At 44.6% G+C, this 25296-nt stretch overlaps 1 protein-coding gene across 1 annotated transcript in view; it reads right to left on the reverse strand.

The window, feature by feature from the left end:
• Positions 1-25296, reverse strand: part of LOC124615663 (venom dipeptidyl peptidase 4-like) — a 352342-nt gene that overhangs the window by 153545 nt on the left and 173501 nt on the right. Inside the window, exon 7 of the mRNA XM_047143691.1 lies at positions 14639-14808. Within this exon, the coding sequence (XP_046999647.1) occupies positions 14639-14808 (170 nt within the window). The remainder of the gene's footprint in view (positions 1-14638; positions 14809-25296) is intronic.

The following is a 25296-nucleotide window of genomic DNA, read 5'->3' on the forward strand; positions in this document are numbered from 1 at the left end:
TGCCACATCAAGCTCACCCGTGTTACGAATTTCGTTGTCGTCGTCATCATTGTCGCCGTCATCTTTAAAACTGTTAAATGACATCGAAACTCGCTTCAGATCTTTAGTCGGCGATACCCGCTGTGCAGCACTGTAATTGCTGCCATTCTCGCACAACAAATTCATTAATAGCGCTTTCGTCTCTCTTCTCGATTGCCAAACTGTTCACACACTTTATGGATTGTCAAATGACATATCGTTAACAGTGTACACCGCCAGAGTTGCACCTGGTGGCCACAATTTGAGCTAATTGGTTTCCCAACGTAAATCTGTTACGCATTAACGCTTATCTACTAATTTTCGCTGGCATACGATGACTAAAGTGAACAGTTGCAGTTCAATTATAACCAGACGGTATGTCCGCAGTTTGCATAAATAACTACTTGCAGTGTTTTATCTTCATGCCTCCTGTGACATCTGCTACGGCTCAGTGCGGTCACTTGGTGTCGTCTACTTGTTTACAAAACAAGCCGATGTCCGGAATGGTAGCTGGTCTAATATTCAGCAGACGCAATCAGTGTTACCACTATAAAAAAGGAAGAGCTAAGAGCACTTTGGCGAACGGGCGGTAGAGTGAAGAAGGAAAATAGAGACTCAGGCTTAGCCACTTGTATAGCAAGACAGTGATTATGACCGAATGTCGTACTTTAAGTGGAAGTGTATGAAGGGTTGATGCGACATTGACTCCCGAATCGCGGATATGTGGATAACATTCCTTACATTTGCATATTAGTGCTAACTGACGATAACAATTCTCTTCACAACTGCTTCTAACCTCCTGCCCTTAAGATGGGTATTATAAATCTTATATTCAAGAATAAGTATTCATTTTTCTTGAGTAACAAACTATCTGCAGAGTCAAAGTTGGTTGGTTGGTTGTTTGAGGTTAAAGGGACCAAACAGCAAGGTCATCAGTCCCTTGTTTCAAATAGACTCCATTCTGCTAACGGGACATCTCAGTATAGTCAGAAAAATAAAACGGATAAAGGGGAAACGTAAAAGGGCAGTCACGTTGTCATTAGTAAAAACAAATGAGGGAAGTTGGCAAGAGAACGAACCCAACACTATGCTGAAACAGCATAGGCAAGACCACCTGTGACTTAAAAGGTACAACTGCTATAATGCAGAAAGTACGTATGGGAATAGAAAAACTAACCAAGCCTTAAAAAGAAGGGGTGAAAACAGAGTAAAAGGGAAAGAAAAGAGGATTCCGGTCAGGGAGGTGAATCGGGAATCTCTGAACACTGCCTACAGTGGGAGACACCCAAACACTCACCGCCCTGCCCCAACACCAGAGGGAGATTAAAAACTTTAAAACTGAGAATAAAAACCACTCTCCCGGAGGAAACCTAGAACCAGAGAGACCATCCGGGAATCGTCAGCCAACATCAAAGGTAAAGTGTGGGGGAGTCTGTACGTAGCACGCAGAGCCAAAAGAAGGGGGCATTCAACCAAAATGTGGTCCACTAACTGGAAGGCTCCACAACCACATAGCGGGGGTGGCTCATCACGCAAAAGGAAACCATGGGTCAGCCTGGTATGGCCAATGCGGAGACGACACAGTGTGGTCGAGTCCTTGCGGGAGAGGCTAAAGGAAGAACGCCATGGGCCTGTATTCACCTTAATGGCACGAAGTTTATTAGACAGTGGAGTAGCCTCCCAAGAATTGGCCCATGACTGTGCAAAGTGGGATTTGATGTGAAGCCGTAAATCCGCTGCAGGAGGGGTTACAGAAAACGGGGGGTAAGTAACTGCTCCCCCAGCCAAACGATCAGCGAGCTCATTACCCGGGATACCCACATGGCCCGGGACCCATAGGAAGTCAATGGAACAAGCAGCACGGTGAAGATCAGCGAGATGGTCATGGATGGCAGAGACCAAGGGATGGCGCGAAAAACACCGGTCAATAGCAAGAAGGCCACTCATCGAGTCCGTACATAACAAAAACGCGGTTGTGTTGGGATTGTTTAATAAAGGTAAGGGCCCGGGAAATTGCCATCAATTCCGCAGTAAACACCCCACATGAGGGTGGCAGTAAATGATTTTCCGTTCCAACAAAGGACGTGAAGGCATACCCAACATGATCAGCAGATTTAGAACCATCAGTGTAAAAAACAACAGCATCCCGAAACTCCCATAAAATTTGGCGGAAAAAGGAACGGAACACCACCGGGGGGATGGAATCTTTCGGACCGCGGCGGAGATCCATCCGAATTCGAGGCCGAGGAACTAACCAAGGAGGGGTGGAGGGGAGGGAGCGAGGAAGACAGGACAAAGAAGGAAGCCGAAAATCACGGGTAAGAGACGCAAGGCGCAGCCCAACCGGTAAACCCGCCCGAGGGCGGGAGTCAGGCGGGCGACGCCCATGGTCTGGGAATAGGATAGAATAGGAAGGATGAGCGGGAGAAGAACGGATAGTAAGGGCATAAGACACCAGAAGCTGGGACCGCCGAACAGAAAGGGGGGGGATCCCAGCTTCAACCAGGAGACTATCAACAGGGCTAGTAGCGAAGGCACCGGTGGCCAAACGGATACCACGATGGTGGACCGGATCCAGCACGTGCAGCGTGGAAGGAGCAGCTGAACCATAAACTTGACAACCATAGTCCAAACGTGACAGAACTAGAGCACGATAAAGACGGAGGAGGAGGGAATGGTCCGCACCCCAGGAGGAGTGGGCAAGGAAGCGAAGGACATTGAGTTTACGGAAACATCCTACCTTCAGGAGTCTGATATGGGGCAGCCAAGTGAGCTTGTTGTCGAAAAGAAGACCTAGGAAACGAAACTGTGGAACCACAGGCAATCTTTGTGCAGCGAGATAGAGCTCTGGATCAGGGTGGACCGTAGTACGGCGACAGAAGTGGACCACCCGCGATTTTAAAGGAGAGAATTGAAACCCGTGGGAGAGGGTCCATGCAGAGGCACGCCGTATAGCCACCTGGAGCTGCCGTTCTGCAGATGGCATCGAGGAAGAACTAACCCAAATGCAGAAATCATCCACATACAGGGCAGGGGCGACCAAGGGACCGACAGAGGCCACAAGTCCATCGATAGCAATGAGGAAAAGAAGGACACTCAAGACAGAACCCTGTGGGATGCCCGTCTCCTGGGTCCGTGGAGAACTAAAAGCAGTACCAACTCGAACTCTGAATGACCGATGGATCAGGAACTGGCGGATAAAAATCGGGAGTGGGCCCCGAAGACCCCACTGATGAAGGGTTAGTAAGATGTGATGGCGCCAGGCCGTGTCATAGGCCTTGCGAAGGTCAAAAAACACTGCAACCAAATGGCGGCGCTGGGAAAAAGCCTGCCGAACTGCGGATTCCAAGCGAAGCAAATGATCGATTGGAGATCGTCCCTCTCGAAAGCCACACTGGTAAGGGGACAATAGATCCCGAGATTCGAGGACCCAAGTGAGCCGACGGGCTACCAGCCGTTCAAGTAACTTACAACCAACATTGGTCAAACTAATTGGCCGATAGCTGTCAACAGATAGGGGGTTCTGACCAGGCTTAAGGACAGGAACCACAATGCTATCCCTCCACTGAGAAGGGAAGTCACCCTGGAGCCAGATACGGTTAAACACCCGAAGAAGATGGTGCCGTTGTGGAGCACTGAGATGTTGAAGCAGCTGGTTATGAATGGAATCTGGGCCAGGAGCCGTATCATGAGAAGCAGATAGAGCAGAAAGAAATTCCCATTCAGTGAAAGGTTCGTTGTAAGATTCTGACTCACAAGTGGTGAAACATAAGGTGACAGCTTCAGCCTGCTGTTTTTGATGAAGGAAAGCAGCTGGATAGGAGGCCGACGCTGATGCCACTGCAAAATGGGTCGCAAGATGTTCTGCAAGAACTAATGGGTCCGTACAAATGCCATCTGGGAGGTGAAGGCCTGGGAGGGTGGACTGCCGATGGCAACCTTGGAGAGAGCGAAGTGTAGCCCATACCCGTGACAGAGGGACAGTGGAACCAAGGGAAGAAACGAATCGTTCCCAACATATCCGCTTGCTCTGTTTGATTAAATAACGGGCTTTAGCGCGAAGGCGCTTAAAGGTAGAAAGGCTGGCTACAGTTGGGTGCCTCTTAAAGTGTTGCAAAGCTCGACGGCGATCACGGATGGCAATGGCAATGGCCGTACTCCACCACGGGACTTGCCGACGACGAAATTGTCCAGATGAGCGCGGGACAGCAAGGTTAGCAGCGCGAACAATCGCGTCAGACACGTCACGTAGGACGTCATCAATACAACCCGACAAAGAGGGAGAAAACTCGACCTGTGCAGTATATAGAGGCCAATCGGCGCGGTGGAAAGACCAACGAGGTAACCTCTCCATCGGGGAGCGGGAAGGGAGCGTGATAATCAACGGGAAATGGTCACTATCACAAAGGTCGTCGTGTGGCGACCAGTGTAATGAAGGGAGGAGAGAGGGAGAAGAAAGAGAAAGATCAATAGCAGAAAAGGTACCATGACCAGCACTGAAATGAGTAGGGGAGCCATCATTAAGAAGGCACAGGTCGTGGTCTGCAATAAATTGGTCGATAAGAAGACCTCGTCTAGATGGAAAGGCACTGCCCCACAAAGGATGATGAGCATTAAAATCCCCAAGGAGGAGGAAGGGAGGAGGAAGTTGCTGAAGAAGGGTGGTTAAGGCAGCAGGTGTAAGAGTCCTGTCAGGAGGGAGATAAAGATTGCATACTGTGACTGCAGAGTCTAAGTGGACCCTAACAGCAACTGCTTCCAATGTAGTTTGGAGAGGAATCCACGTGCTAGCAATGTCTGTACGGACCAACGTACAAACGCCACCAGAAGCCCGCAAGGGTCCGACCCGATTTCGACAGAAAACACGGAACCCACGGAGGGTCGGTGAGTGAGCATCAGTAAAATGAGATTCCTGGAGAACCACACAAGCTGCTGAGTAGGACGAAAGAAGGGATTTCAATTCCGGAAGGTGACGATAGTAGCCATTACAATTCCATTGGAGAACCACAGAACGATGGTTTAAATGAGGGCTGAACACGCTAAATCCAGTCATACCGCCGGGTCCCCACCTGTCACCGACAAGGAGGGGGCGACATCCATAAACGACAGGTCAGAATCCGGTTGTGAAGCCGGGGAAGGGACCTCCGGTGACACCAGAGGCTCTTTGTCCCGGGACTTATGTTTCTTCTTCTTTTCAGGCTGAGATCGAGGAGGGCTGTGTGGCATAATGGAGCCAGCTGCAGCAAGATCAGGAACAGAAAGAGACCGGGCGACCTGGGGGCCGATAGACCGCGGCTCTCGCGGTCGCCGCGCTGCAGCAGACCTTTGACCTGGAAGGTGCCGGGAAGGGGCATCCCGGGAGAGGCGCCCTTGACCGGCAGACGCCGAAGGAGTGGGACACTTCTCCGGCTGGGGAGGGGGAGCGGCGCCCAGAGGAGAAGGTGTGGGAGCCGCAGGGGAGGGGGGAAGGAGAGGGGTCCGGGACGGGGGTAAGGAAGGGGGAGGAAGGGATGAAGATGTAACCAAGGCGTAACTAGATGTCATGGACACAGGGTGCAATCGTGCATATTTCTTACGGGCCTCTGTGTAGCTTAAACGATCAAGAGACTTATACTCCTGTATCTTTTTTTCTTTCTTATAGACTGGGCAATCTGCTGAACGTGGAGAATGACTACCATGACAATTTACACATACAGGAGGGGGAACACAGGGACTCCCCTCATGGAGTGGACGTCCACAGTCACCACAGAGAGGGTCCTGGGTACAGCGAGAAGACATGTGGCCAAAACGCAAGCACTTAAAACACCGCATAGGAGGTGGGATGTACGGCTTCACATCACAGCGATAGACCATAATCTTAACTTTCTCAGGAAGGGTATCCCCTTCAAAGGCCAGGATAAAGGCACCAGTATCAATACGATTATCTTTAGGACCCTTCTGAACACACCGAACAAAGTGAACACCCCGCCGTCCGAGATTGTCCCGAAGTTCCTCATCAGTTTGAAGGATGAGGTCTCTGTGAAAAATCACGCCTTGTACCATATTTAGAGACTGGTGAGGGGTAATCGACACGGGAATTGTGCCAAGATGGGTACAGGCACGAAGGGCCGCAGATTGGGCAGCCGAAGCAGTTTTTATCAGTAATGAACCCGACCGCATCTTGCTCAGGGAGTCCACTTCGCCGAACTTGTCTTCAATGTGTTCCACAAAGAATAAAGGTTTGACACCGGTGAAAGTATCTCCATCAGTCCTGGTGCAAACTAGATAACGGGGGAAAGGTTTTGCCCCTAGACGACGGGCCTGACCCTCCTCCCAGGGGGTAGCCACGGAAGGGAAGGCCGAAGGGGCAAGAGAAGCAGCACTTGAGGAATCAGTACCACGCAGAGAGACGGCCGCAGAAGAGCGGCCAGAGGTTTGGACCCTTATGCGTTTCATCTGCATAGCGTCCGCCCTGATACCACCCACTCCGATCAGGGGCTCTCCTCACGGGCGCCACCCAGCCACAGCAAGGGCCGTCTGGCACGGCGGCCATTGCCGGGAGTTCCGATGCTCCAGGATGACGAGCAACCACTCCAAGGCATGCATGAGGAGGTCACAGCTCAGGTATCAGAAGTGTGATCCCTGTGTGTTCAGGGGGCTCAACCAAAAGGGTACATAGCGACCCCACCACACGGGCTGGCTACCGTGCTGGCTATGCACCCTAGCATCAGACAACGACGTAGAAGAAAAGGTGGAATATACTAGGAGGGCACACGTCGGAGACACTAGGTAAGGTGCTCTTCCCCAAATGGCTCACACTACGGAAAGAGAAATTTTGGAATGGAGGTCAAACCCCAGAGGGGGACCAAGGAATGCCAAAAGGAGGAGATGATTACGCAACAAAGCCAGAGCGTAAAACCAACAGAACCAGGAGGATAGCGGGGGCCAACATAAGCAAGGACACCAATAGAGGGAGAGGAGCGGGCGAGGGGAAAGGGGTATGGAGGGGAAAGGAGGGGAAGGGAAAGGAAGGGAAAGGAAATGCAGCCCGGGAGAGAAAGAAGGCTGCAATGGCTCGGGGCCCCATGCTCGCCACGCACGTATCCACGAAAGAGTTGTGGACCCCCTGGGGGGCAGAGTCAAAGTGAATCTGATGAATCACTACGTACAGAGAGCAAAGAATAAAGAATTCTACTGATGTGACAGCGAGGTAGAGGACGTCGAATCGAGCACGTTTTGGCAAATGACCATACGTCTGAAATACGGCTTTCTGTAAGGCATGTAAAACGTTGGAGGCGGCCTTTATTCAGCAGTCATTATAAAAGTGATGATCTCTTAGGGTTGAGGTAACATTACACTTTGAGGCTGTGATATCCTTCAGAGCGGCGATTTCCCGGGAGATTCACACTTTTTCTTTGGCCGAGGTCGTTTCGCGCTCTCACGTATTTCGTAGCACGACTACCTCTGCTACGAACATAGCAGTTTATGTTCCCTATAGAGCTACAGCCTCGCGTTAGTAACACACTCTAATCCCTCCACATAGCTATTTTCGTATGTCGGGCTTCACTGCAACAGTAATATCCTCTAACTAACGGAACTAGGCTTTGTTAGTATGTATTCTGTGTGTTCACGTTGTTTTCTTCCTCAGATTTCCTAGCCATACATGGCCCAAAATTCTTTGTGGGGCATCAGACGCATGTTTCAAAAAGAGCGCCACAAACTGGACAAAGTACATACGCACCGGACCGGAGTGACCCAACTGTATATAAACCGGTACATCACATTCTCTGTTTGTCGAATGTGGTACCACTTCGAGGCAACCATCTCTGGCTAAAGGCCACTCTCCTCCTCTCCTCCCTTCCAGTCCCCTGATAGCGAAAGGGATGCCAGATCACAGACGGAAACTTATCTTCTAATAGAAACTTAAACTATTGGTGCTATACACTTTGAAAGTACTAATATGACCGTGATAGTAGTAAGGAAATGACTGGTAAGTCGCTATCTCGCGCAAATGTTACTTTATGCACAGCTAATTTCGAGCCTTCCAAATGCTATGCCAGTACAGGTGGTGTATATAAAATCCTGTAATTATGGGGAATTCCCTCTTGGAAAACGAACGTCATAAACGACAGTCTCATCTTCATTAATATCATGCCCAACATGCAGTTGTTTCACTTTAGCGAATTTAGCTCCACTGAAAATTTTACATATTTCTAATTTCTAATATTACCAGTGTACACTGGTAGAAACCAAGTATTGTACCATGAAGCACCAGTCGGGCATTTACTAAGCTTTGTGCAGCTGTTTATCACGTAGCACGTATTAAGTCATCAGCAGATAAATTGCTCCCGCCTGAGCACACAAACAGCAAATAAGTTCCTCTTCATAAGATTGTCATCAATTCTGATTCCGCCTTCCCCACCAAAAATTTTGGTATTCGTATTTGCACTCTTGTAGTACAGAGCAGCGTAACCCCTTTGCCCGATCTCTCTTTGTATTGAAGCTTTCACACTTATCGCCTTCTCACTGCCACTGTCTATATGGTTCTCTCCCCCATTCTCTTCTTTTTCTCCCGTTGATTTACAGTACATCCCGTTGCCACTGTCTCCTCTATACCTCGGCAATTCAAAAATTGTGGAGGGTCCAACTTACATTTTCCCCTATAACCACGTGTTTAAAATTTCGGTCCAAAACGCGACCTCTACATCTACGTGTTAAAATTCGCCGGTTTGTGAACTCCAGACATCACCCTCCCCCATGGTCCCCACTCGTCCGTCTTTTTCATTTTACTGTCTCTTCTTTCTTTTGCTCCCATTGGCACTGTCTCTCTGCTGCTCTCTTTCACCACACAAAATCTAAAATGTGTTCGCAGGGCAAATATTATTTTTTAGGAATATACTTTTTGTGCTATAACAGGAAAATTTTTTCACTAGTTGCGTTCTTTTCTTGTTCAGGCAGGGTATGCTGCTTCTATAAAATGATTTCTGTGGCCAGTAAAATTTTACTGGTTGTATATAGAGAGCGTTCAATAGCGAGGTTATCAGCGCGTCAGTGAAGTTGATGTACTTCAACACATTTACATTCTTTGACACAGATCAATAGCAAATTAGTACAGATAATGTAAGGTTAAGTCAAATTCGTTTGCTTTACATTTTTTCTGGGTACTTTCCTCATCGATCACAGTTCATCAGAAATGCCCCGCTTATGATTTCTATCCTAAAACAGAAAAAATGTTTTTCGATATATTTTACTGAATTTGCAGTCCTAGTTTTAGAAAATTTCTGGCAGTCATTTTAAATTTTTTTTCAGGCATATTAAGACACTTTTTGCCCATGTTTTGTAACTGTAGTACCACTCTGTGAATATATGAACACCTGTTAGAAGTACGATGACAAAAGAGTGGCATTTTATGGTAACTTCACGCAACGATCGTCTCATATTGAGACAGCGCGTCAAAGTTTTATTGATGAAAAAATGCTGACAAACATACTTTGGTAACCTCAGAACCCTGGCGATGGGCCTTGAACCTCGGTGACAGATTATGATCACGAGAAAGTTTCAAGGTTGTAAATATCATCTTAAGAACACATGGTAAAAATTTCGAAAATCTGCCATGAATAAAAATTATAGATGTAGCCATCCTCACAATTGGCACTGTATGTATCCAAAAATCGTCGTTTTCCCGGGGTTTTCTCAACAGTGGCCCATGAACAAATAGTGCTTTTATAGGGTACCTAAGCTGCACCGTAGACCATACCTAATGTAAAAGAACCAAATGGTTTGCTTAATTTCCGCGGACTGGATGAAGAGAATAATGTTTAAATTTTGAACCTGTACAGTTGGATAGCTACTGTATGCCCATTGTTTCGATAGGTATCCAAATAGTCGCGGGTCAAGGGCTATCCGAAACTATTGACCCCTTTTCTCTACGATCAATAGAAGTCGTGTTGTAACCCTCTGAATTATTGTATTTTGGTGCGTAGATTTTTTGTTCATATTAGTGCTATCGTGCCTGGGCCGATAAAACTTTCATTCAAGATCAATATCAGCATGAGATGTGACCCTAGCAACGAAGAATTCACTTCTACTATTCGTTGCGGCATGGAAGCAGTCACCCTCCTGATAGTATCATGACGAATTGCTTGCCGTATCTGAAACTCATACTATGCCAGTTCATGAGAATTGTTGGCTAGACGCCAGTGTGAAACTATACGTCCCATGGCATTCCAGGCATGCTTTGTGAGTGACAAATCAAAGGACTGAGCAGGCAGATGCGGTACGATCTGCAGTGTAGGGTCTTGCTGGAATATTTTATTTGGTATCATGGTCACGAAAAGCTTGAGAGCAGAATTTAACATTCTTGTCACGTCTTCATCAGCATTCAACATCCTTTCAACAATTACGAAATCAGTCCCGTTTTGGTATCATGTCGCTCCCCACAGCATAATACGTAAGAGAGGTATGGATATCGATAAGCATCGCGTTTTGAGACTTTTGCCAGGTCGTCTAGGGACACGTTGACATCTATCTGATCACTACAGAGAGAAGCAAGACTCATCGCTGAGCATCTCAGAATACCTGTAAGTCACAGTTTACTATGGCTCTGCACCATGCAAATCTGTCTGTAGTATGCTGTCAGTCGTAATGAACACATGGGAAATCAGAATCCTAAGCCAGCTTCCAGTTTCTTGTTCCTTGTGGTTCGTAGTAACATTCTGTTTGTACATGAGTCTCCCAGCTGTACAGGGCATTGTGGTAATGCAGCAGCGAGAATTGAAAATCTGTGCCGGACGAGGACGTGAAACCGGATTCCCTACTTTTTTTACAACAGTTGCCTTAACCACCTCGGCCATCCGGACACGCTTTCTGTCAATTCCAAATTCCCAACTTCTCCGTCGCCACACAGCTTTGACCTCCACCCACTAACCTCCTACTCACCGATTTCTGAATGCCGTAGGACTTCGAACCTTGATTCTGCCTACGCACTGAAACTTTTCGTCAAGTAACCGTCGCGCCCATAAAATTATAGACTGAGACTGAGCGCTGTCTGGTTTATCAGGTATGTCTGACGGAACAGACACCTCTAATGTCCCTAATTCTGCCTGCAACTTCTGTCTGGATTTCAGCTGTTGCCACTCGCGAGATCCAATGGAATAGTAGTATGATCACCTCTGGTGGGGTCCTGGAGGGATACCTGCCAACACACGCTGTTATCCTGAGCCTGTTTCATCACCATTCGTTGAGCAGTCTATGTATTGCAGCCAACTGTTTGTGCCAGCCAGGACATTGATTGTTCCAAGTCCGTGAAGCTACTGATTCGATATTCCTCTTAAAGCTGGCCGAAATCTTGATGTACAAAACCTCTGGGCTTACTGTGTTGAAATCTCCATCTGAAAATTTCTGCTAATGTTGGCCACACTGAATACACAACATGCAGTGACAACATTGTTTATCTGTAGGAATGACATTTTCCTGTATCGAAAATTAGCTCGTTTAAGGATGAAGTTTTAATGAAAGCATCTTACAGGCCTGAAAATACCAGGATATCAGTAAGATATGGTTCTTTCAATGTGTAACACTTGATACTTCACTCAGTGTATATGTCATTACACATTAAAGTCTACAAGCGGATGTTTTTTAATTTTTTAATCTTCTGTTGTTGACTTTACTCCGTAGACTGGTTTGGCGTATCTCTCCATGCTAAGCTGTCTTGTGCAAGCCTCTTCATCTCCAAGTAAGTACAGCAACCTATATCCTTCTGAATCTTCTGTATTTGTCTCTTGGCCTTCCTCTACGACCTACCAACCGATCCCTTCTTCTAGTCAGGTTCTGCCACAAATTTCTTTTCCCAATTCTATTCAGTACCTCCTCATTAGTTATGTGATCTACCCATCTACTCTTCAGTATTCTTCTATAGCACAACATTTCAAAAATGTTCAAATATGTGTGAAATCTTATCGGACTTAGCTGCTAAGGTCACCAGTCCCTCAGCTTACACTCTACTGAACCTAAATTATCCTAAGGAGAAACACACACACCCATGCCCGAGGGAGGACTCGACTCAACGCTGCGACCAGCCGCACAGTCCATGACTACAGCGCCTTAGACCGCTTGGCCAATCCCGCGCAGATACCACATTTCAAAAGCTTCAATTCTCCTCTAGTCTAAACTGTTTATCGTCATGTTTCACATGCATACATTGTTATACTCGATACAAATACTTTGAGAAAGGGATCCCTGACAAATCGATACTGACGTCAACAAATTTCTCGTCTTCAGAAATGCCATTTGCAGCACCGTAATTACGTAATTAGAACTTTTAGTAGCTTTTGGTGAGCTTTTTCCCCCAGACAGAGAGATTCAAACCCTGAAAACTGAATTTCATAAATTAACAGTATATCCTCTGTTATGTAATTGACACTGAATTACATTTTGTATCATGAGATCTTTCCTCTCCATCACAGACTGAGTCCTTTTCCCGTCAATTCCCAGATCGGGGAGGGGAGGGAGAGTGGGGGATCGAAGAGCACAGCTGGGGGATTTCCCAGAGAAGGATGTGATAATTAATTGCTCGATTTAATTAAGTAATCATTTAATTAACTAGTCAATTAATTTGATATCAAAAGTGTGTGTGTTAATAGAGGGAGGGGAGAAGGGTTGGGGATTTCCCAGAGGGGATGGAGGGAGGGGAGGAGGAGGAGGAGGAGGAGGAGGAGGTTGGTTAGAAGAACTGATTATCCCCAGGGGATCATAGATCAATTATTAGAACAATAGGTTAATGGGAGATGAGGGGGTCATAATCAAGTTTGCCCCTGAATATATGCAACCCACACTAACAAAAAGCATCAGCACCCCTGTTACCCTGCTACTACTATACGTAAAATTTCCTCTATTGAATGTAAGTGAACTGGTGTAGTATAAAGCAGGGTTTGGCTACTATCAACCTGGTCTGTGATTGGTTTCAGTCTGGCCCGTGGTAGAAATTCGTGGGGGAGAGAGAGAGAGAGAGAGAGAGAGAGAGAGAGAGAGAGAGAGAGAGAGAGAGATAGAGAGATAGCAAAAGCAAAAGTTTTTAGGGCAGCTACTGCAAAACGCCGTTAGTAAAGAAACGATGTTCATGAGGGGTAAATAAATGTAAATATTTGAAATGAGGTGACCATAAAATACATGTGTACTGTTGGAGACGTGTGTTTTGAGGCAGAACTTGTTGGTGTGGCATGTTGGAAAAGGGTTGTAATTCGTATCGATGCGTTACCCCATGAATATTAACGTCAGGGACGCTATAGTTTTGACTTCAGGTGCTGAGATTACTGGTGTCTCATCACTTGACGAGGTGGCATAGTATGAATTTCAGATATGGTAAGCTATTCGTCATGATACTATCACGAGGGTGACTGATTCCCTGCCGCAACGAATATTAGAAGTAAATTATTCCTTGATTTATTCAGTTTTCAAATTTTTACTGACTTATTGATCACCCGGTTACCAAAGGTTACCCGCGCCTGGTCTACAGTAGTATAAGGTATAGTGACTACTCACTCATGTCTCGCCCACGAAATTGAATTTGAGATGCCAGGTGAAAATAAGTTCTCAAACGAAATTTAATATTTTATTTGTTTATTTCGTAAATAATGTCCGCGTCATTCATAGAACAAATATTTTCTGCTCACCCAAATGTCTTTCTTAACTACTGTGGCATCGGCATTGCGTTTAGTATTTCTTTTTCGCATTAGTCTGTCGTAGAATAGGCACATCAAGGACCTGAGGCGAAATAATTTTTGGTGACAAGAAAATAAAACAGTTTTTGCACACGGATAAAGTGATGTTACAAATATTTGCATTAATAAATGTTTAATACTTAACTGAGAGGATTGAAACATTTTGATTACCTCAATTGTGTGCTAAACGAAACATCAAAGGAAAATAAATTACTGTATTCTGGATCTTGTAAATTTTTTCTAAAGTAGCGCCATCCGATTTCTTTAAACTTTTACTCTTGTAAATATGTACTGTACAAGCGACGTCTATACACAGTAAATTATTGTTCCGTTTTTGGAAAAATTCATTGTAGTTTACAGTGTCTTGTCGAATATGAAATTTTAAATGTTCGAAGTTGTCCAGCGTTTAATTCAGTAAGCCATTCGAGTAGCCAAATGAATAGCTGTATACACAGATCGTGGTATTTGGTGTTCTGCTGAAGTGGGGGCAGCAACTGCATTGTTCGTTTCATTGTAAAATTCTTCGTCGTCGTCGTCGTCGTCGCCGCCGCCGCCTGCTCGATGTGCTGGCCACGAATGTCTTTCTTCAGGGCCTCAACAATATGGAAATCGCATCGGGAGAGATCGGAACTGTATTGGGGATGTGTAAGGGCTTCCCAGTGAAACTTCTGCAGTATACTCGAAACAACCTTGGGAACTTGTGTGTCCACAAACATTTTTCCGTGATGACTGACGATCTTGTATTATAGGAGGATAAATTTATAAACACTTTTGAAATAATGAAGTTACTTTTACCACATGTCTCGTTTTCACTTAACTGCCCCTTATAATATGGGAATAACTCTGAGCAACTTAATGCTACAGCTATCGAAAACGATTGTTTGAAATGAAACCTCTAACGTAGCAGGAGAGGACAGACGTACCTTGGGGTAGCGGAGGGTGACGACCTGCGAGTACTGGTCCTCCATCCTGCCCGGGTGGCCGTAGTGCATGTAGCTGGCGTTGTGCACCCTGGAGTCGTCAAAGTGGGCGAACGCCACCCGCGATCCGTCTGGAGACCACCACAGCGCCGAGTCTGAGGCCAGCACTTCCTCTGCAGACACAACAACGCACGTGTTAATCACTGCATGTGACGGCTGGCGCAACACCGGCAACTTTGTTTGGCTTACTCACTTCCTGCCGTCAGGCACCTTCTGTGTCGACCTGTTTATCGCGCAGCTCCTCTCAGCTATGGTAACTGAGATAGCGACAGTGAAATGAAAAATATACTCATGTTCAGAAAAAAAACAGAAGACCTTGAACGACTAGAGATTGGGCGTTCATATTCACAGGGAATGTACATTAGTATGTTCTGCAGAAATGATGATCACTTCAGTCACCTGGGTTCAGCAAGTGTTATGTTGCCTAGTAGGCACAGTCTACGTCATGGGCCCTGGTAGCTTTTTCCATACGTCATGGCATCACCGTGTATGAGGCGCGTATGGCGTCGTGTTGTATAGCCATCCTCGCTGCTTTCACCTGGTTCCATAGTACATCTGTGGTGGTTGGCATTAGGTCACAAGGGTGCAGCCATCTTTTCACCACGTATCTCATATTTTCGATCGGCGACAAGTCAGGAGATCTGGCGGGTCACGGCAAAAATATGACATCCTGAGACACCAAGAAGGCACGGGTTCGGGCACCAACATTTGGTCGTGCATTCTCTTGCTGAAAAGTGGGATCTGGGGTGTGGCTATGGATCGCAGTATGTTATTTACGTGATTCACGCTGGTCACAGTGTCATAGACACGCGTCATCTGTGGTTTGTGGATGTACCTAACAGCACCCCGCACCATAAGACCTTGAGGTGGCGCTGTATGTCTTGTGCTCTGCGATGCCGCTCCCCCTGCCTGTGGCGAAACAAAATATGGCCATCATTTTCAAACAAATAGAACCTGAATTTTTCGGGAAAAACTATCTGATGCTATTTTTACCTCTACTGAGGTCGTTGCATACGCCATTGCCGTCTATCATGTTTCTGTACTTTCGTCTGAGGTAGGCGGAGAAGTGGCAACAGCACATACGCTAAACCGAGGTGACAAATGCTTATTTCTGCAAAACATACTATTGTACACATCCTGTGAACATGTATGTTCTATCTCTAGTTGTTCTAGGGGTTCAATTTTTTTTTGAACATGTGTGTTTTGACTCGTTACCGTACATCTGCATGTGTATTAATGAAGAAATATATATTGAAAGATAAGGTATTAAATCAGTCAACGACGTACCCAAGGGATATGATAGAGGAACGTATGGTGACAAATGGCCCTTGATTCCATATCGGGGTGAGTCTCTGCTTGGAACAGGGACTGACGGTGTGGGATTACGTTAAAACTCTGTGCAGAGTACAAAGATAGTACAGTCACAGGCCTGAAACAAATGGTTCAAATGGCTCTGAGCACTATGGGACTCAACATCTGAGGTCATCAGTCCCCTAGACTTAGAACTACTTAAACCTAACTAACCTAAGGACGTCACACACATCCATGCCCAAGGCAGGATTCGAACCTGCGACCGTAGTGGTCGCGCGGTTCCAGACTGAAGCGCCTGGAACCGCTTGACCACACCGGCCGGCGGCCTGAAACAAAATAGAACTAATCAGGAGACGAAATTCTTCTTTAGTTATCTTACGTAGAAGCCTGCATAGCAGACCAACTGAGTTTGTGGCTTGGGGAGTGGGGGGGGGGGGAAGTGGGGGGGGGGGAGGGGCTATTTTAAGCTGTTGCGTCCTTACACACTGCCTGTTTAGTACTCAATCCCGTGAGCGCACGCTTGCTGTTGGCAAATGGAGTACCGTTAACTACTCAATTTTTGCATTATGCCGTAGATGATTATATGCGGTCTGTGTTTTAATCAGCATTTCGGCAGAAGGGGACTTCGCTAGCTCACCAGAAAAGATTACAGATGTATCACAGGAGAGTTCTATGTGATTTTATTTCTGCAGTCCGCTACTTTGCGAAAATTTGCCGATTATGAACGCTAGGTCTTCCCACTCTCGTTTTTCAATAGGAACATGATATTGTTTCACCTGAGGATGCAGCTAAATTGCTGCGAAACCGCATGTTCCTATAAGCAAAGACCTTACAGCTAAAGCGATCTTACCTTCAAAATGTAGTAAGAAATGCCGACGGCCTTCAAGGGATAACAAGAGGTCACTTCTAGATAGGCAATCTTGGACAGAAGACTTCTTGTACGATTCTCTCCAATAAAGGCGAACCCCTACATTCGCTGCCAGGTTCACGCTTCTCAAGACACCGCAATAGGAAGGTAAACGCTCCGTCAATATCAGAACCCTGGTGCAATTGTTCCTCTGATTTCCGCCACGCTTAATGGAATTCTGTACACTTTTGTCACTGTGCACAATGAAAGGTATACCGACACCTATTAAAGGACATTATGGAAGACGCAGAAGTGGCTGTAATCTTATAAAACAAATGATCTCTCTGTCATTCTGAATTCGGAACGTTTTACTAGTATTTCCCAGTTTCCTATGAAGACTGAAGTCTCTTGTTATTTGATAAGCACTGTAAACGGGCTTTGAACAAGATGTGGAATATACACACGGTGTCCCACGACGCATGGTCAATATTCAAGCATATAACAGGAACAATCATCTGAAGTAAGAAAGTCTAATCAACATGGGCTCTAAAATGTCTATCTTAAGAGCTGAACTAGTGTTCAATAGAAGAAACGTGTTTCACAGTAGGGAAAATGGACAGGTGCCCACAACTATGAAGTACCTAGTTTAGAGCCCTTGTTTACTAGACTTTTGCTTCGAATGACCATTCCTATCACATTTTTGAATATTGTCCACTCGTCCTGCGACTTCCTGTATAAGGAAAGCACGAATGCAATTTTTGAAAGAAAATATATTTATAATAACAAGAGGTTTTAGCTTGCTTGCATTCAAAACTATGGGCAATGACGAAGTCTGAGAATAGCAGAATGATATCCAACTACGCTGATTGAAGTCAGTCAAATACGAACTTTGAAATACCATTGGAACACTATATTCTGGCGACTGTAACAATAGTAAGACCGAATTGAAACCTTTATGTACTTTTAAGTTCAGATTGGCTAATCAACAAAGTTATCAGATTTCAACAGCAAAAGTATTGCATGCAAAATAGATAAGAAATCTAGTGTACCCTTCAGGAAAACTTATGAGTTCAAAGAAGAAAGGAAGTTAGTGAACCATATCAGTTTAGTAGCTTGTGCTGAAATTATTAAGGTAGATGAACAAGAAAAAGTTAAACAAGTTCTATCGAAAAAAACATTTAATTAAAACAGCAAGAATCGCATATACTGAGAACAAGGGTGAGTTGGGGAATTTTTTCAATAAAAAACAGACATGTATTCCGTTAAACCAGGTGTAATTGAAGAATATGTAAGTAAGTTTAAGATACAGAAGGTAACCCTTTCTTTTGTTGACTATCCTATAACTATGAAACGGTTAGAGAAGAACGCAAAAGGTAGTTGATAACCATAATAGAACATAGTCTTAGTTTCCATAATAAGCCATTAATAGTCATTATTAATCGTGGAAGTGGAATTCACTTAGTTTTGGATGTACGAACATTGAATAGACATGTAAAAACTGAATGGGATAGACCTGCAGCTATAGAAGAATTACTATCATAGTTTGAGCAAAAGGAATTCTTTAGCTCACTGGGCCTAAAGGCTGGATATCGGCAAGTCCCATTAGTCAAAGAATAAAGACCATATTCAGCTTTCTTATTTGTTGATAAATATTATCTTTTCTAGTATTACCCACACGCCGTATGTATAGTAGCTTTTGTTCATGCTTTAGAAAACATTGTGGAAAACGAATTGGTACAAGAACTAAGAAGTCATGTAGACGATCTACTACAAGTTTCTAAGACTTTGGAGTATCATTTTATGTTGTTAATACAAACTTCAATCTTGTAAGAGGAAAAGGAAATACAATAAAACTTTCCAATCCCATTTTGAAAGACAAGAATTGAAATTTTTGCGCCCTATTATACGAATTAATGGAATACAAACTGATCCATGAAGCATACACACTATAAAAAATTATTCGAAATCAAAGAATGCAAAACATTTTATAATTTTCTGGTTTTTAATATAAATTTAATTTCATGAAGTGTTCTATAGTATGAAAAACATTAAATGATTTGACAGCTGCAGATTTATTTGGACCTTTACCAAAATCTATAGAAGATATGTCATGTATATTGCTGCAGTTGAATTTTAGTGAAAGAATGTCATATTGTATCATTTTAAATTAGGAAATACTATGGAAGTAGTAGACTGTTTAAAATATTTTATAGACGTTGGTGAACCAAGAACTTTATTACAGACACTGGTACAACATTTATAAGGAACAACTGAAAAAAAAGACTTAGCTCAGGAAACATCATGTCTTATTACAATGTCTAAATACCATCAAAATCTAATCCATCTGAAAGAGTAATTAAGGAAATTAGACAACTTCGTCATGCACATAGTTTTTAGCCAACATAATTCCTAGGCACAATTGATACCTGAACTGAAAGTTATTTTGAACAAATTGCCTGGTCTTTTGCCAGTGGAGATATTAAATAGGAATTTTATTGTGAAAATAATCAGAAGACATAATTCAACAAAATGGTAAATTATAAATGTGAAAGAAGAACTAAATAAAGAGGCCCAGAACATAGTAAACAATGATGCGAATGTGGATGAAATAGTGCTGGTCAAAATTTATCATCCTAGTTCCTATATAATGAAAGACTAGTGAGTATTTCGACAAATACAAAGGTTCTGGAAGGCAGCATATAATTCACATCCAAAAGCAGTGTTCCCTGCAGACCAGTTAAGCGTCAAGCAGGAAGAATGCAATAATGGTGATATTGTTAAAAGATTCATAATGTAAATGAAGTTCTCAAGGAATCGACATTTTTAATGACTCTTTTGGAATGACACCTTCAAGCACCCTAGCAGTTGGTCGCATTTCTTCATGTTTCACCTTCCACTTAATGATCCTCCTCTTCTACTACTACCCTATAAATTTTCATTACATTTTCTTCTACTATTCTTAACTATAACCTTAATGAATTCGCAAATGATAGCTTTTTATTGATTATTTTGTTTTATGATAATTTTCCGGTCAATATTTCATTGCATGTGATGAATATTTTAAGGCCTGAGCCGCAAATAATGGTAAGGGCCTAGTTGCTTGTTTTGAGAAATTTTGCAGTGAAATTTCAAGAAATTCTCATAAACAAAATATTTGAAGCACATGCAGTGTGACTGCAGCATAGATGCGCAGACTGTGGCCCCTCAGCCACATACATGTAAACCAGTGTGTTCTAACAATTTATACTGATGCTTAAACGTTACTTTATTGTTGCAAACGTGATTGTACAGTATAAATAATAGGTCTAGACACTGACATTTCTGGCAAATAAGCTACTTTTATGGTAGCTTAGTTTTCTGTTCCCTACGGGGTTGATTGCCGTGAGTCCCAAAACCATTGGCACGCCTGATTTAGATTGCCCATCAGTGTGACTGATTTTAGTGTGCGATTAACTCCAACCGCGTTAACCTGCATAATACAAACCACAACAGTGGCAGTAAGGTAGAATATCCATGAGGTAATGATGACAGGCGCTCCTGCTTTAGATACCTTCCGAAATCAAGCATCCCAATGACGAGAGGTAAGAGGACTCGCCGATATCAAGCATTCAGACAAACAGGAAACTACTGCATCCACCTTGTTGTTCTTGGATCACGCTAGACTTATTTACTAACTGGTCATCGTAAAGTCTAACGATATAGCGCTGAACAGTAAAATTTGCAACACTAAAATTTCGAACGTAGATATCAACTGTTACAACTTGCATCGTAAACAAATGGATAATCAAATGCGTCAGATCTTAATTGAAAAAGCGGGCAGATTTGATATTTGTCATTACAACACCAACTACCACGAACAGAAAACAATGGTTTGAGTAAACCGTACATACATTTGGCGTAGAATCCGAATATACAATAAAAATGGGTGGGGGGGGGGGGGGGGTTCCCCATTTGAAAACACGATGTTCATCCCAGCCACACACGAGGGATGGTTAGGTGGTGGCCAGTCGTAGCGCAGATGGGTGTCCCTTTACTGATAACTTTCCACCTGGAGCATTTTTCTTGTTCGGTATGTCGTTTTCGAGATATTTAGTTGTCTCAAGGTGAAACGAACACCCTATATGTAGGGACAATTTCTCTGTAAAGGAAGGGAGAAAAGTGTGGTAAAACATTATATATATATATACTCCTGGAAATGGAAAAAAGAACACATTGACACCGGTGTGTCAGACCCACCATACTTGCTCCGGACACTGCGAGAGGGCTGTACAAGCAATGATCACACGCACGGCACAGCGGACACACCAGGAACCGCGGTGTTGGCCGTCGAATGGCGCTAGCTGCGCAGCATTTGTGCACCGCCGCCGTCAGTGTCAGCCAGTTTGCCGTGGCATACGGAGCTCCATCGCAGTCTTTAACACTGATAGCATGCCGTGACAGCGTGGACGTGAACCGTATGTGCAGTTGACGGACTTAGAGAGGGCGTATAGTGGGCATGCGGGAGGCCGGGTGGACGTACCGCCGAATTGCTCAACACGTGGGGCGTGAGGTCTCCACAGTACATCGATGTTGTCGCCAGTGGTCGGCGAAAGGTGCACGTGCCCGTCGACCTGGGACCGGACTGCAGCGACGCACGGATGCACGCCAAGACCGTAGGATCCTACGCAGTGCCGTAGGGGACCGCACCGCCACTTCCCAGCAAACTAGGGACACTGTTGCTCTTGGGGTATCGGCGAGGACCATTCGCAACCGGCTCCATGAAGCTGGGCTACGGTCCCGCACACCGTTAGGCCGTCTGCCCCTCACGCCCCAACATCGTGCAGCCCGCCTCCAGTGGTGTCGCGACAGGCGTGAATGGAGGGACGAATGGAGACGTGTCGTCTTCAGCGATGAGAGTCGCTTCTGCCTTGGTGCCAATGATGGTCGTATGCGTGTTTGGCGCCGTGCACGTGAGCGCCACAATCAGGACTGCATACGACCGAAGCGCACAGGGCCAACACCCGGCATCATGGTGTGGGGAGCGATCTCCTACACTGGCCGTACACCACTGGTGATCGTCGAGGGGACACTGAATAGTGCACGGTACATCCAAACCGTCATCGAACCCATCGTTCTACCATTCCTAGACCGGCAAGGGAACTTGCTGTTCCAACAGGACAATGCACGTCCGCATGTGTCCCGTGCCACCCAACGTGCTCTAGAAAGTGTAAGTCAACTACCCTGGCCAGCAAGATCTCCGGATCTGTCCCCCATTGAGCATGTTTGGGACTGGATGAAGCGTCGTCTCACGCGGTCTGCACGTCCAGCACGAACGCTGGTCCAACTGAGGCGCCAGGTGGAAATGGCATGGCAAGCCGTTCCACAGGACTACATCCAGCATCTCTACGATCGTCTCCATGGGAGAATAGCAGCCTGCATTGCTGCGAAAGGTGGATATACACTGTACTAGTGCCGACATTGTGCATGCTCTGTTGCCTGTGTCTATGTGCCTGTGGTTCTGTCAGTGTAATCATGTGATGTATCTGACCCCCAGGAATGTGTCAATAAAGTTTCCCCTTCCTGGGACAATGAATTCACGGTGTTCTTATTTCAATTTCCAGGAGTGTATATATATATATATATATATATATATATATATATATATATATATATATATATATATATATATTAGGTTGAATTAAATAGGGAATCATTGAAAATGTAAAAGATGTGAGTCTGTTGTTGAAATAAGAGAGGTTTTGGAGACAAAATAATAATGACATACAAAATACATTAAAGTTTAAGTTTCGTAAGTAGTTAGAATATTAATCCACCTATACTGTTACCAGCAGCAAACTGAGAAATTGTTGTAAAAAGTTAGGGCACTCTGACTCTGATGTAATATTGCAGCTTTCACATTTTAGCGCTTTACTACAGAGGCCTTAAGAGGCATATATAATAAACATTTAGTATTAAACAAAAAATACAGGCACAATACAAATTGTGCTGCAGTGACATGAAGCTCGGTAACAGGCTACTCATAATAAAATATTGTGTGCCCAAAAAAGCACATAACTTTAACAATTGCAACTGGAATATGATCACTGGTGTCTTATTGAACTATGAAATATTTCGAGACATCCAGTAAATAAAATTGAGAATTCTAGTTCTACGTCCATAAAATGAACGTTTTTAACTTTATAATATGTAGCGTTACGTAGAGATCTTCAGATAAGATATTTAAGACAATTACAGAAGGCAGATGTTAAGAAACGGGAAAAGTAGTTGAAATTGTCACAAAATTAAGGGTGAGGATATGTGGAGTTACATTATCACTTCGAAAGAGTGATGCGTTTTCCTACGAATTCGTTACCGACAAATGACACTCGCGAACAAAAAAATGATGAAGTGTTATACAGGAGAGCACAACTGTGCGGACTAATTGTGAACTGTACACGACACGGGTGCTGGGGACTTCGTGAGGGAAGTACCTGCGCGGGCGTGGTGTGAATGCTCCGCGAATCGATGCCCAAGGCTGCCGAAGCGTTCCGTTGCGAGAAATAACGCTGGAAAATAGAACAATAGCTGTAATCTGCGTAAAACAGAGGAATTAATCTGTAATTCTGAATTCTGGGCTTGTAAAAAATTTTCCCTGGTTAGATGTTGCTTAATGGACAATGTAAATATTTTTTATCAGTATACGAAATATTTATTCGATCAATATCAGAACAATCGTTGAGAAAATTTGTAATACTACATTTTATTTGCTTCCAGTGAACATTGTCACTGAGTGCAACGGTCTAGAACTACACCTGCTTAAACAGTCAACTACAAAAACAAGAAAATGCAGAATCTCCACCAATTGAAGTCAGCCACATCTAAACTCTTCAGTGTGGCACGAACAATACAGATCCTGATGCTATTGTATCTCTGATTTCCACCGCGCTCAATGAGTTCTGTGCGTTTTTATCATTGTACATCATGTGGTCAACAGCGCCCAGGCACCTATTGGAAGACATAAGTCTGGGGTGTGATCCTTGAGATGGGTTAAACTCTGATGGGGTCACTTTCAGGTAAGTGTCAATGTCCGTGCTGAAATGGCAGACCATGCTTCAAGAGTCGAAACTAGAGAACTCAGTGATGTTGAATGCTGGGGTCAGGAGAGCAGGCAACATTTTAAATTATTCCAAAGGTTTACCATTGTCTTCAGGTCGGGATCCTGCGCGGGGCAGACAATTTTAGGAATGTTATTGTCCACGAATGATTAGCTAAGAGATACTTCTTTGTCACACGGTTTATCGTCACGCTGAAACAATATTCGTCTCCAAACAGTTCCTCTACTGTATGCCGTACAAAATGTTGTAAAATGTGTTCATATCCGTCGGCGTTTACATTGACTTGAGCCTGAAAAGGTGACGACACCCTAAGCAGGAGAAAACACCTTCAAGCTGTAAAATCACCACCTCCGCCCTTCACTGTTAGCACTACATGTTACAGCCTAAAGTCAGAACCGGGAACGACAGAGCAGTGAGAAGAGGTCAGCCAATCACATGCTGACCGACCTCCCGCCAGGGCGACAACGCGACAGCAGCGGTCCCTAGGTGGAGACGACGTAAGCACGCGGCCGACTGGTGGCAACGCACTTCGATAGTAGCTTCAACGTTAGCCACTTCGTTAGCGATCTCTGTGTGGCTCAGTTAGCGATCAGCAGTCACTGCAGTTCAGTTGATAGTCTTTTGTCAGTTGCAGTCGCTAGGACCAGAACTGTTACTTGTGTTTGTCTACTCTGAAGAAGACTGATTATTTTGTATTTCGCCCTTTGCCTGCGACACATCTGTGTAATTGCACTTGTGGATGATAAGGTGTAAACTACTATAAAAGCTCTCACATCAAAGTATTTCCACTTGTCTTGTTGAAATAAAACTCGGTAATACGTTTTGATTGATTGTCTAGCAAACCGAGTATGCAGGATTCCTAGACTCAACACTACACACTATGACAGTTAACACACTCTAGCCATTCACCAGACTCAAAATCTTCTATCTTATTGCCACAGCGTACAGCGCCGTTCATCAGTCCAAATCACTCGTTTCCAATGATCCATTGGCCAGCGGTGTTGTTGTTTATATCATTTCAAGTGTCGCTTAGCACTCACTAACAGAAATAAGTGGCTAATGAGGAACTGATCGACCACTGCTTCACATTCTTTTTAACACAGTCATTCAGCTATTCTTTCCTCTTATTTCACGCGCTATTTTGACAAATTCTCCGCAGTGTTCGACGCTCCCTCTCTGTCGGTGTATGAGCTCTGCCTGGTCTTGGTTTGACTGTTTTTGTTCCTTCGGGTTTCCTCTTCGCCATCGCATTAGCAACAGTCGAGATGATGTCTGTCGTGGACTTGTCACTCTGGTGAAAAGCAAAAAGTAGCCCACATTCGAAGTCTCTGAACTGCTCTGACCATCCT

Source organism: Schistocerca americana, chromosome 5 (assembly GCF_021461395.2).
Source record: "Schistocerca americana isolate TAMUIC-IGC-003095 chromosome 5, iqSchAmer2.1, whole genome shotgun sequence".
Taxonomy (NCBI): Eukaryota; Metazoa; Arthropoda; class Insecta; order Orthoptera; family Acrididae; genus Schistocerca; species Schistocerca americana.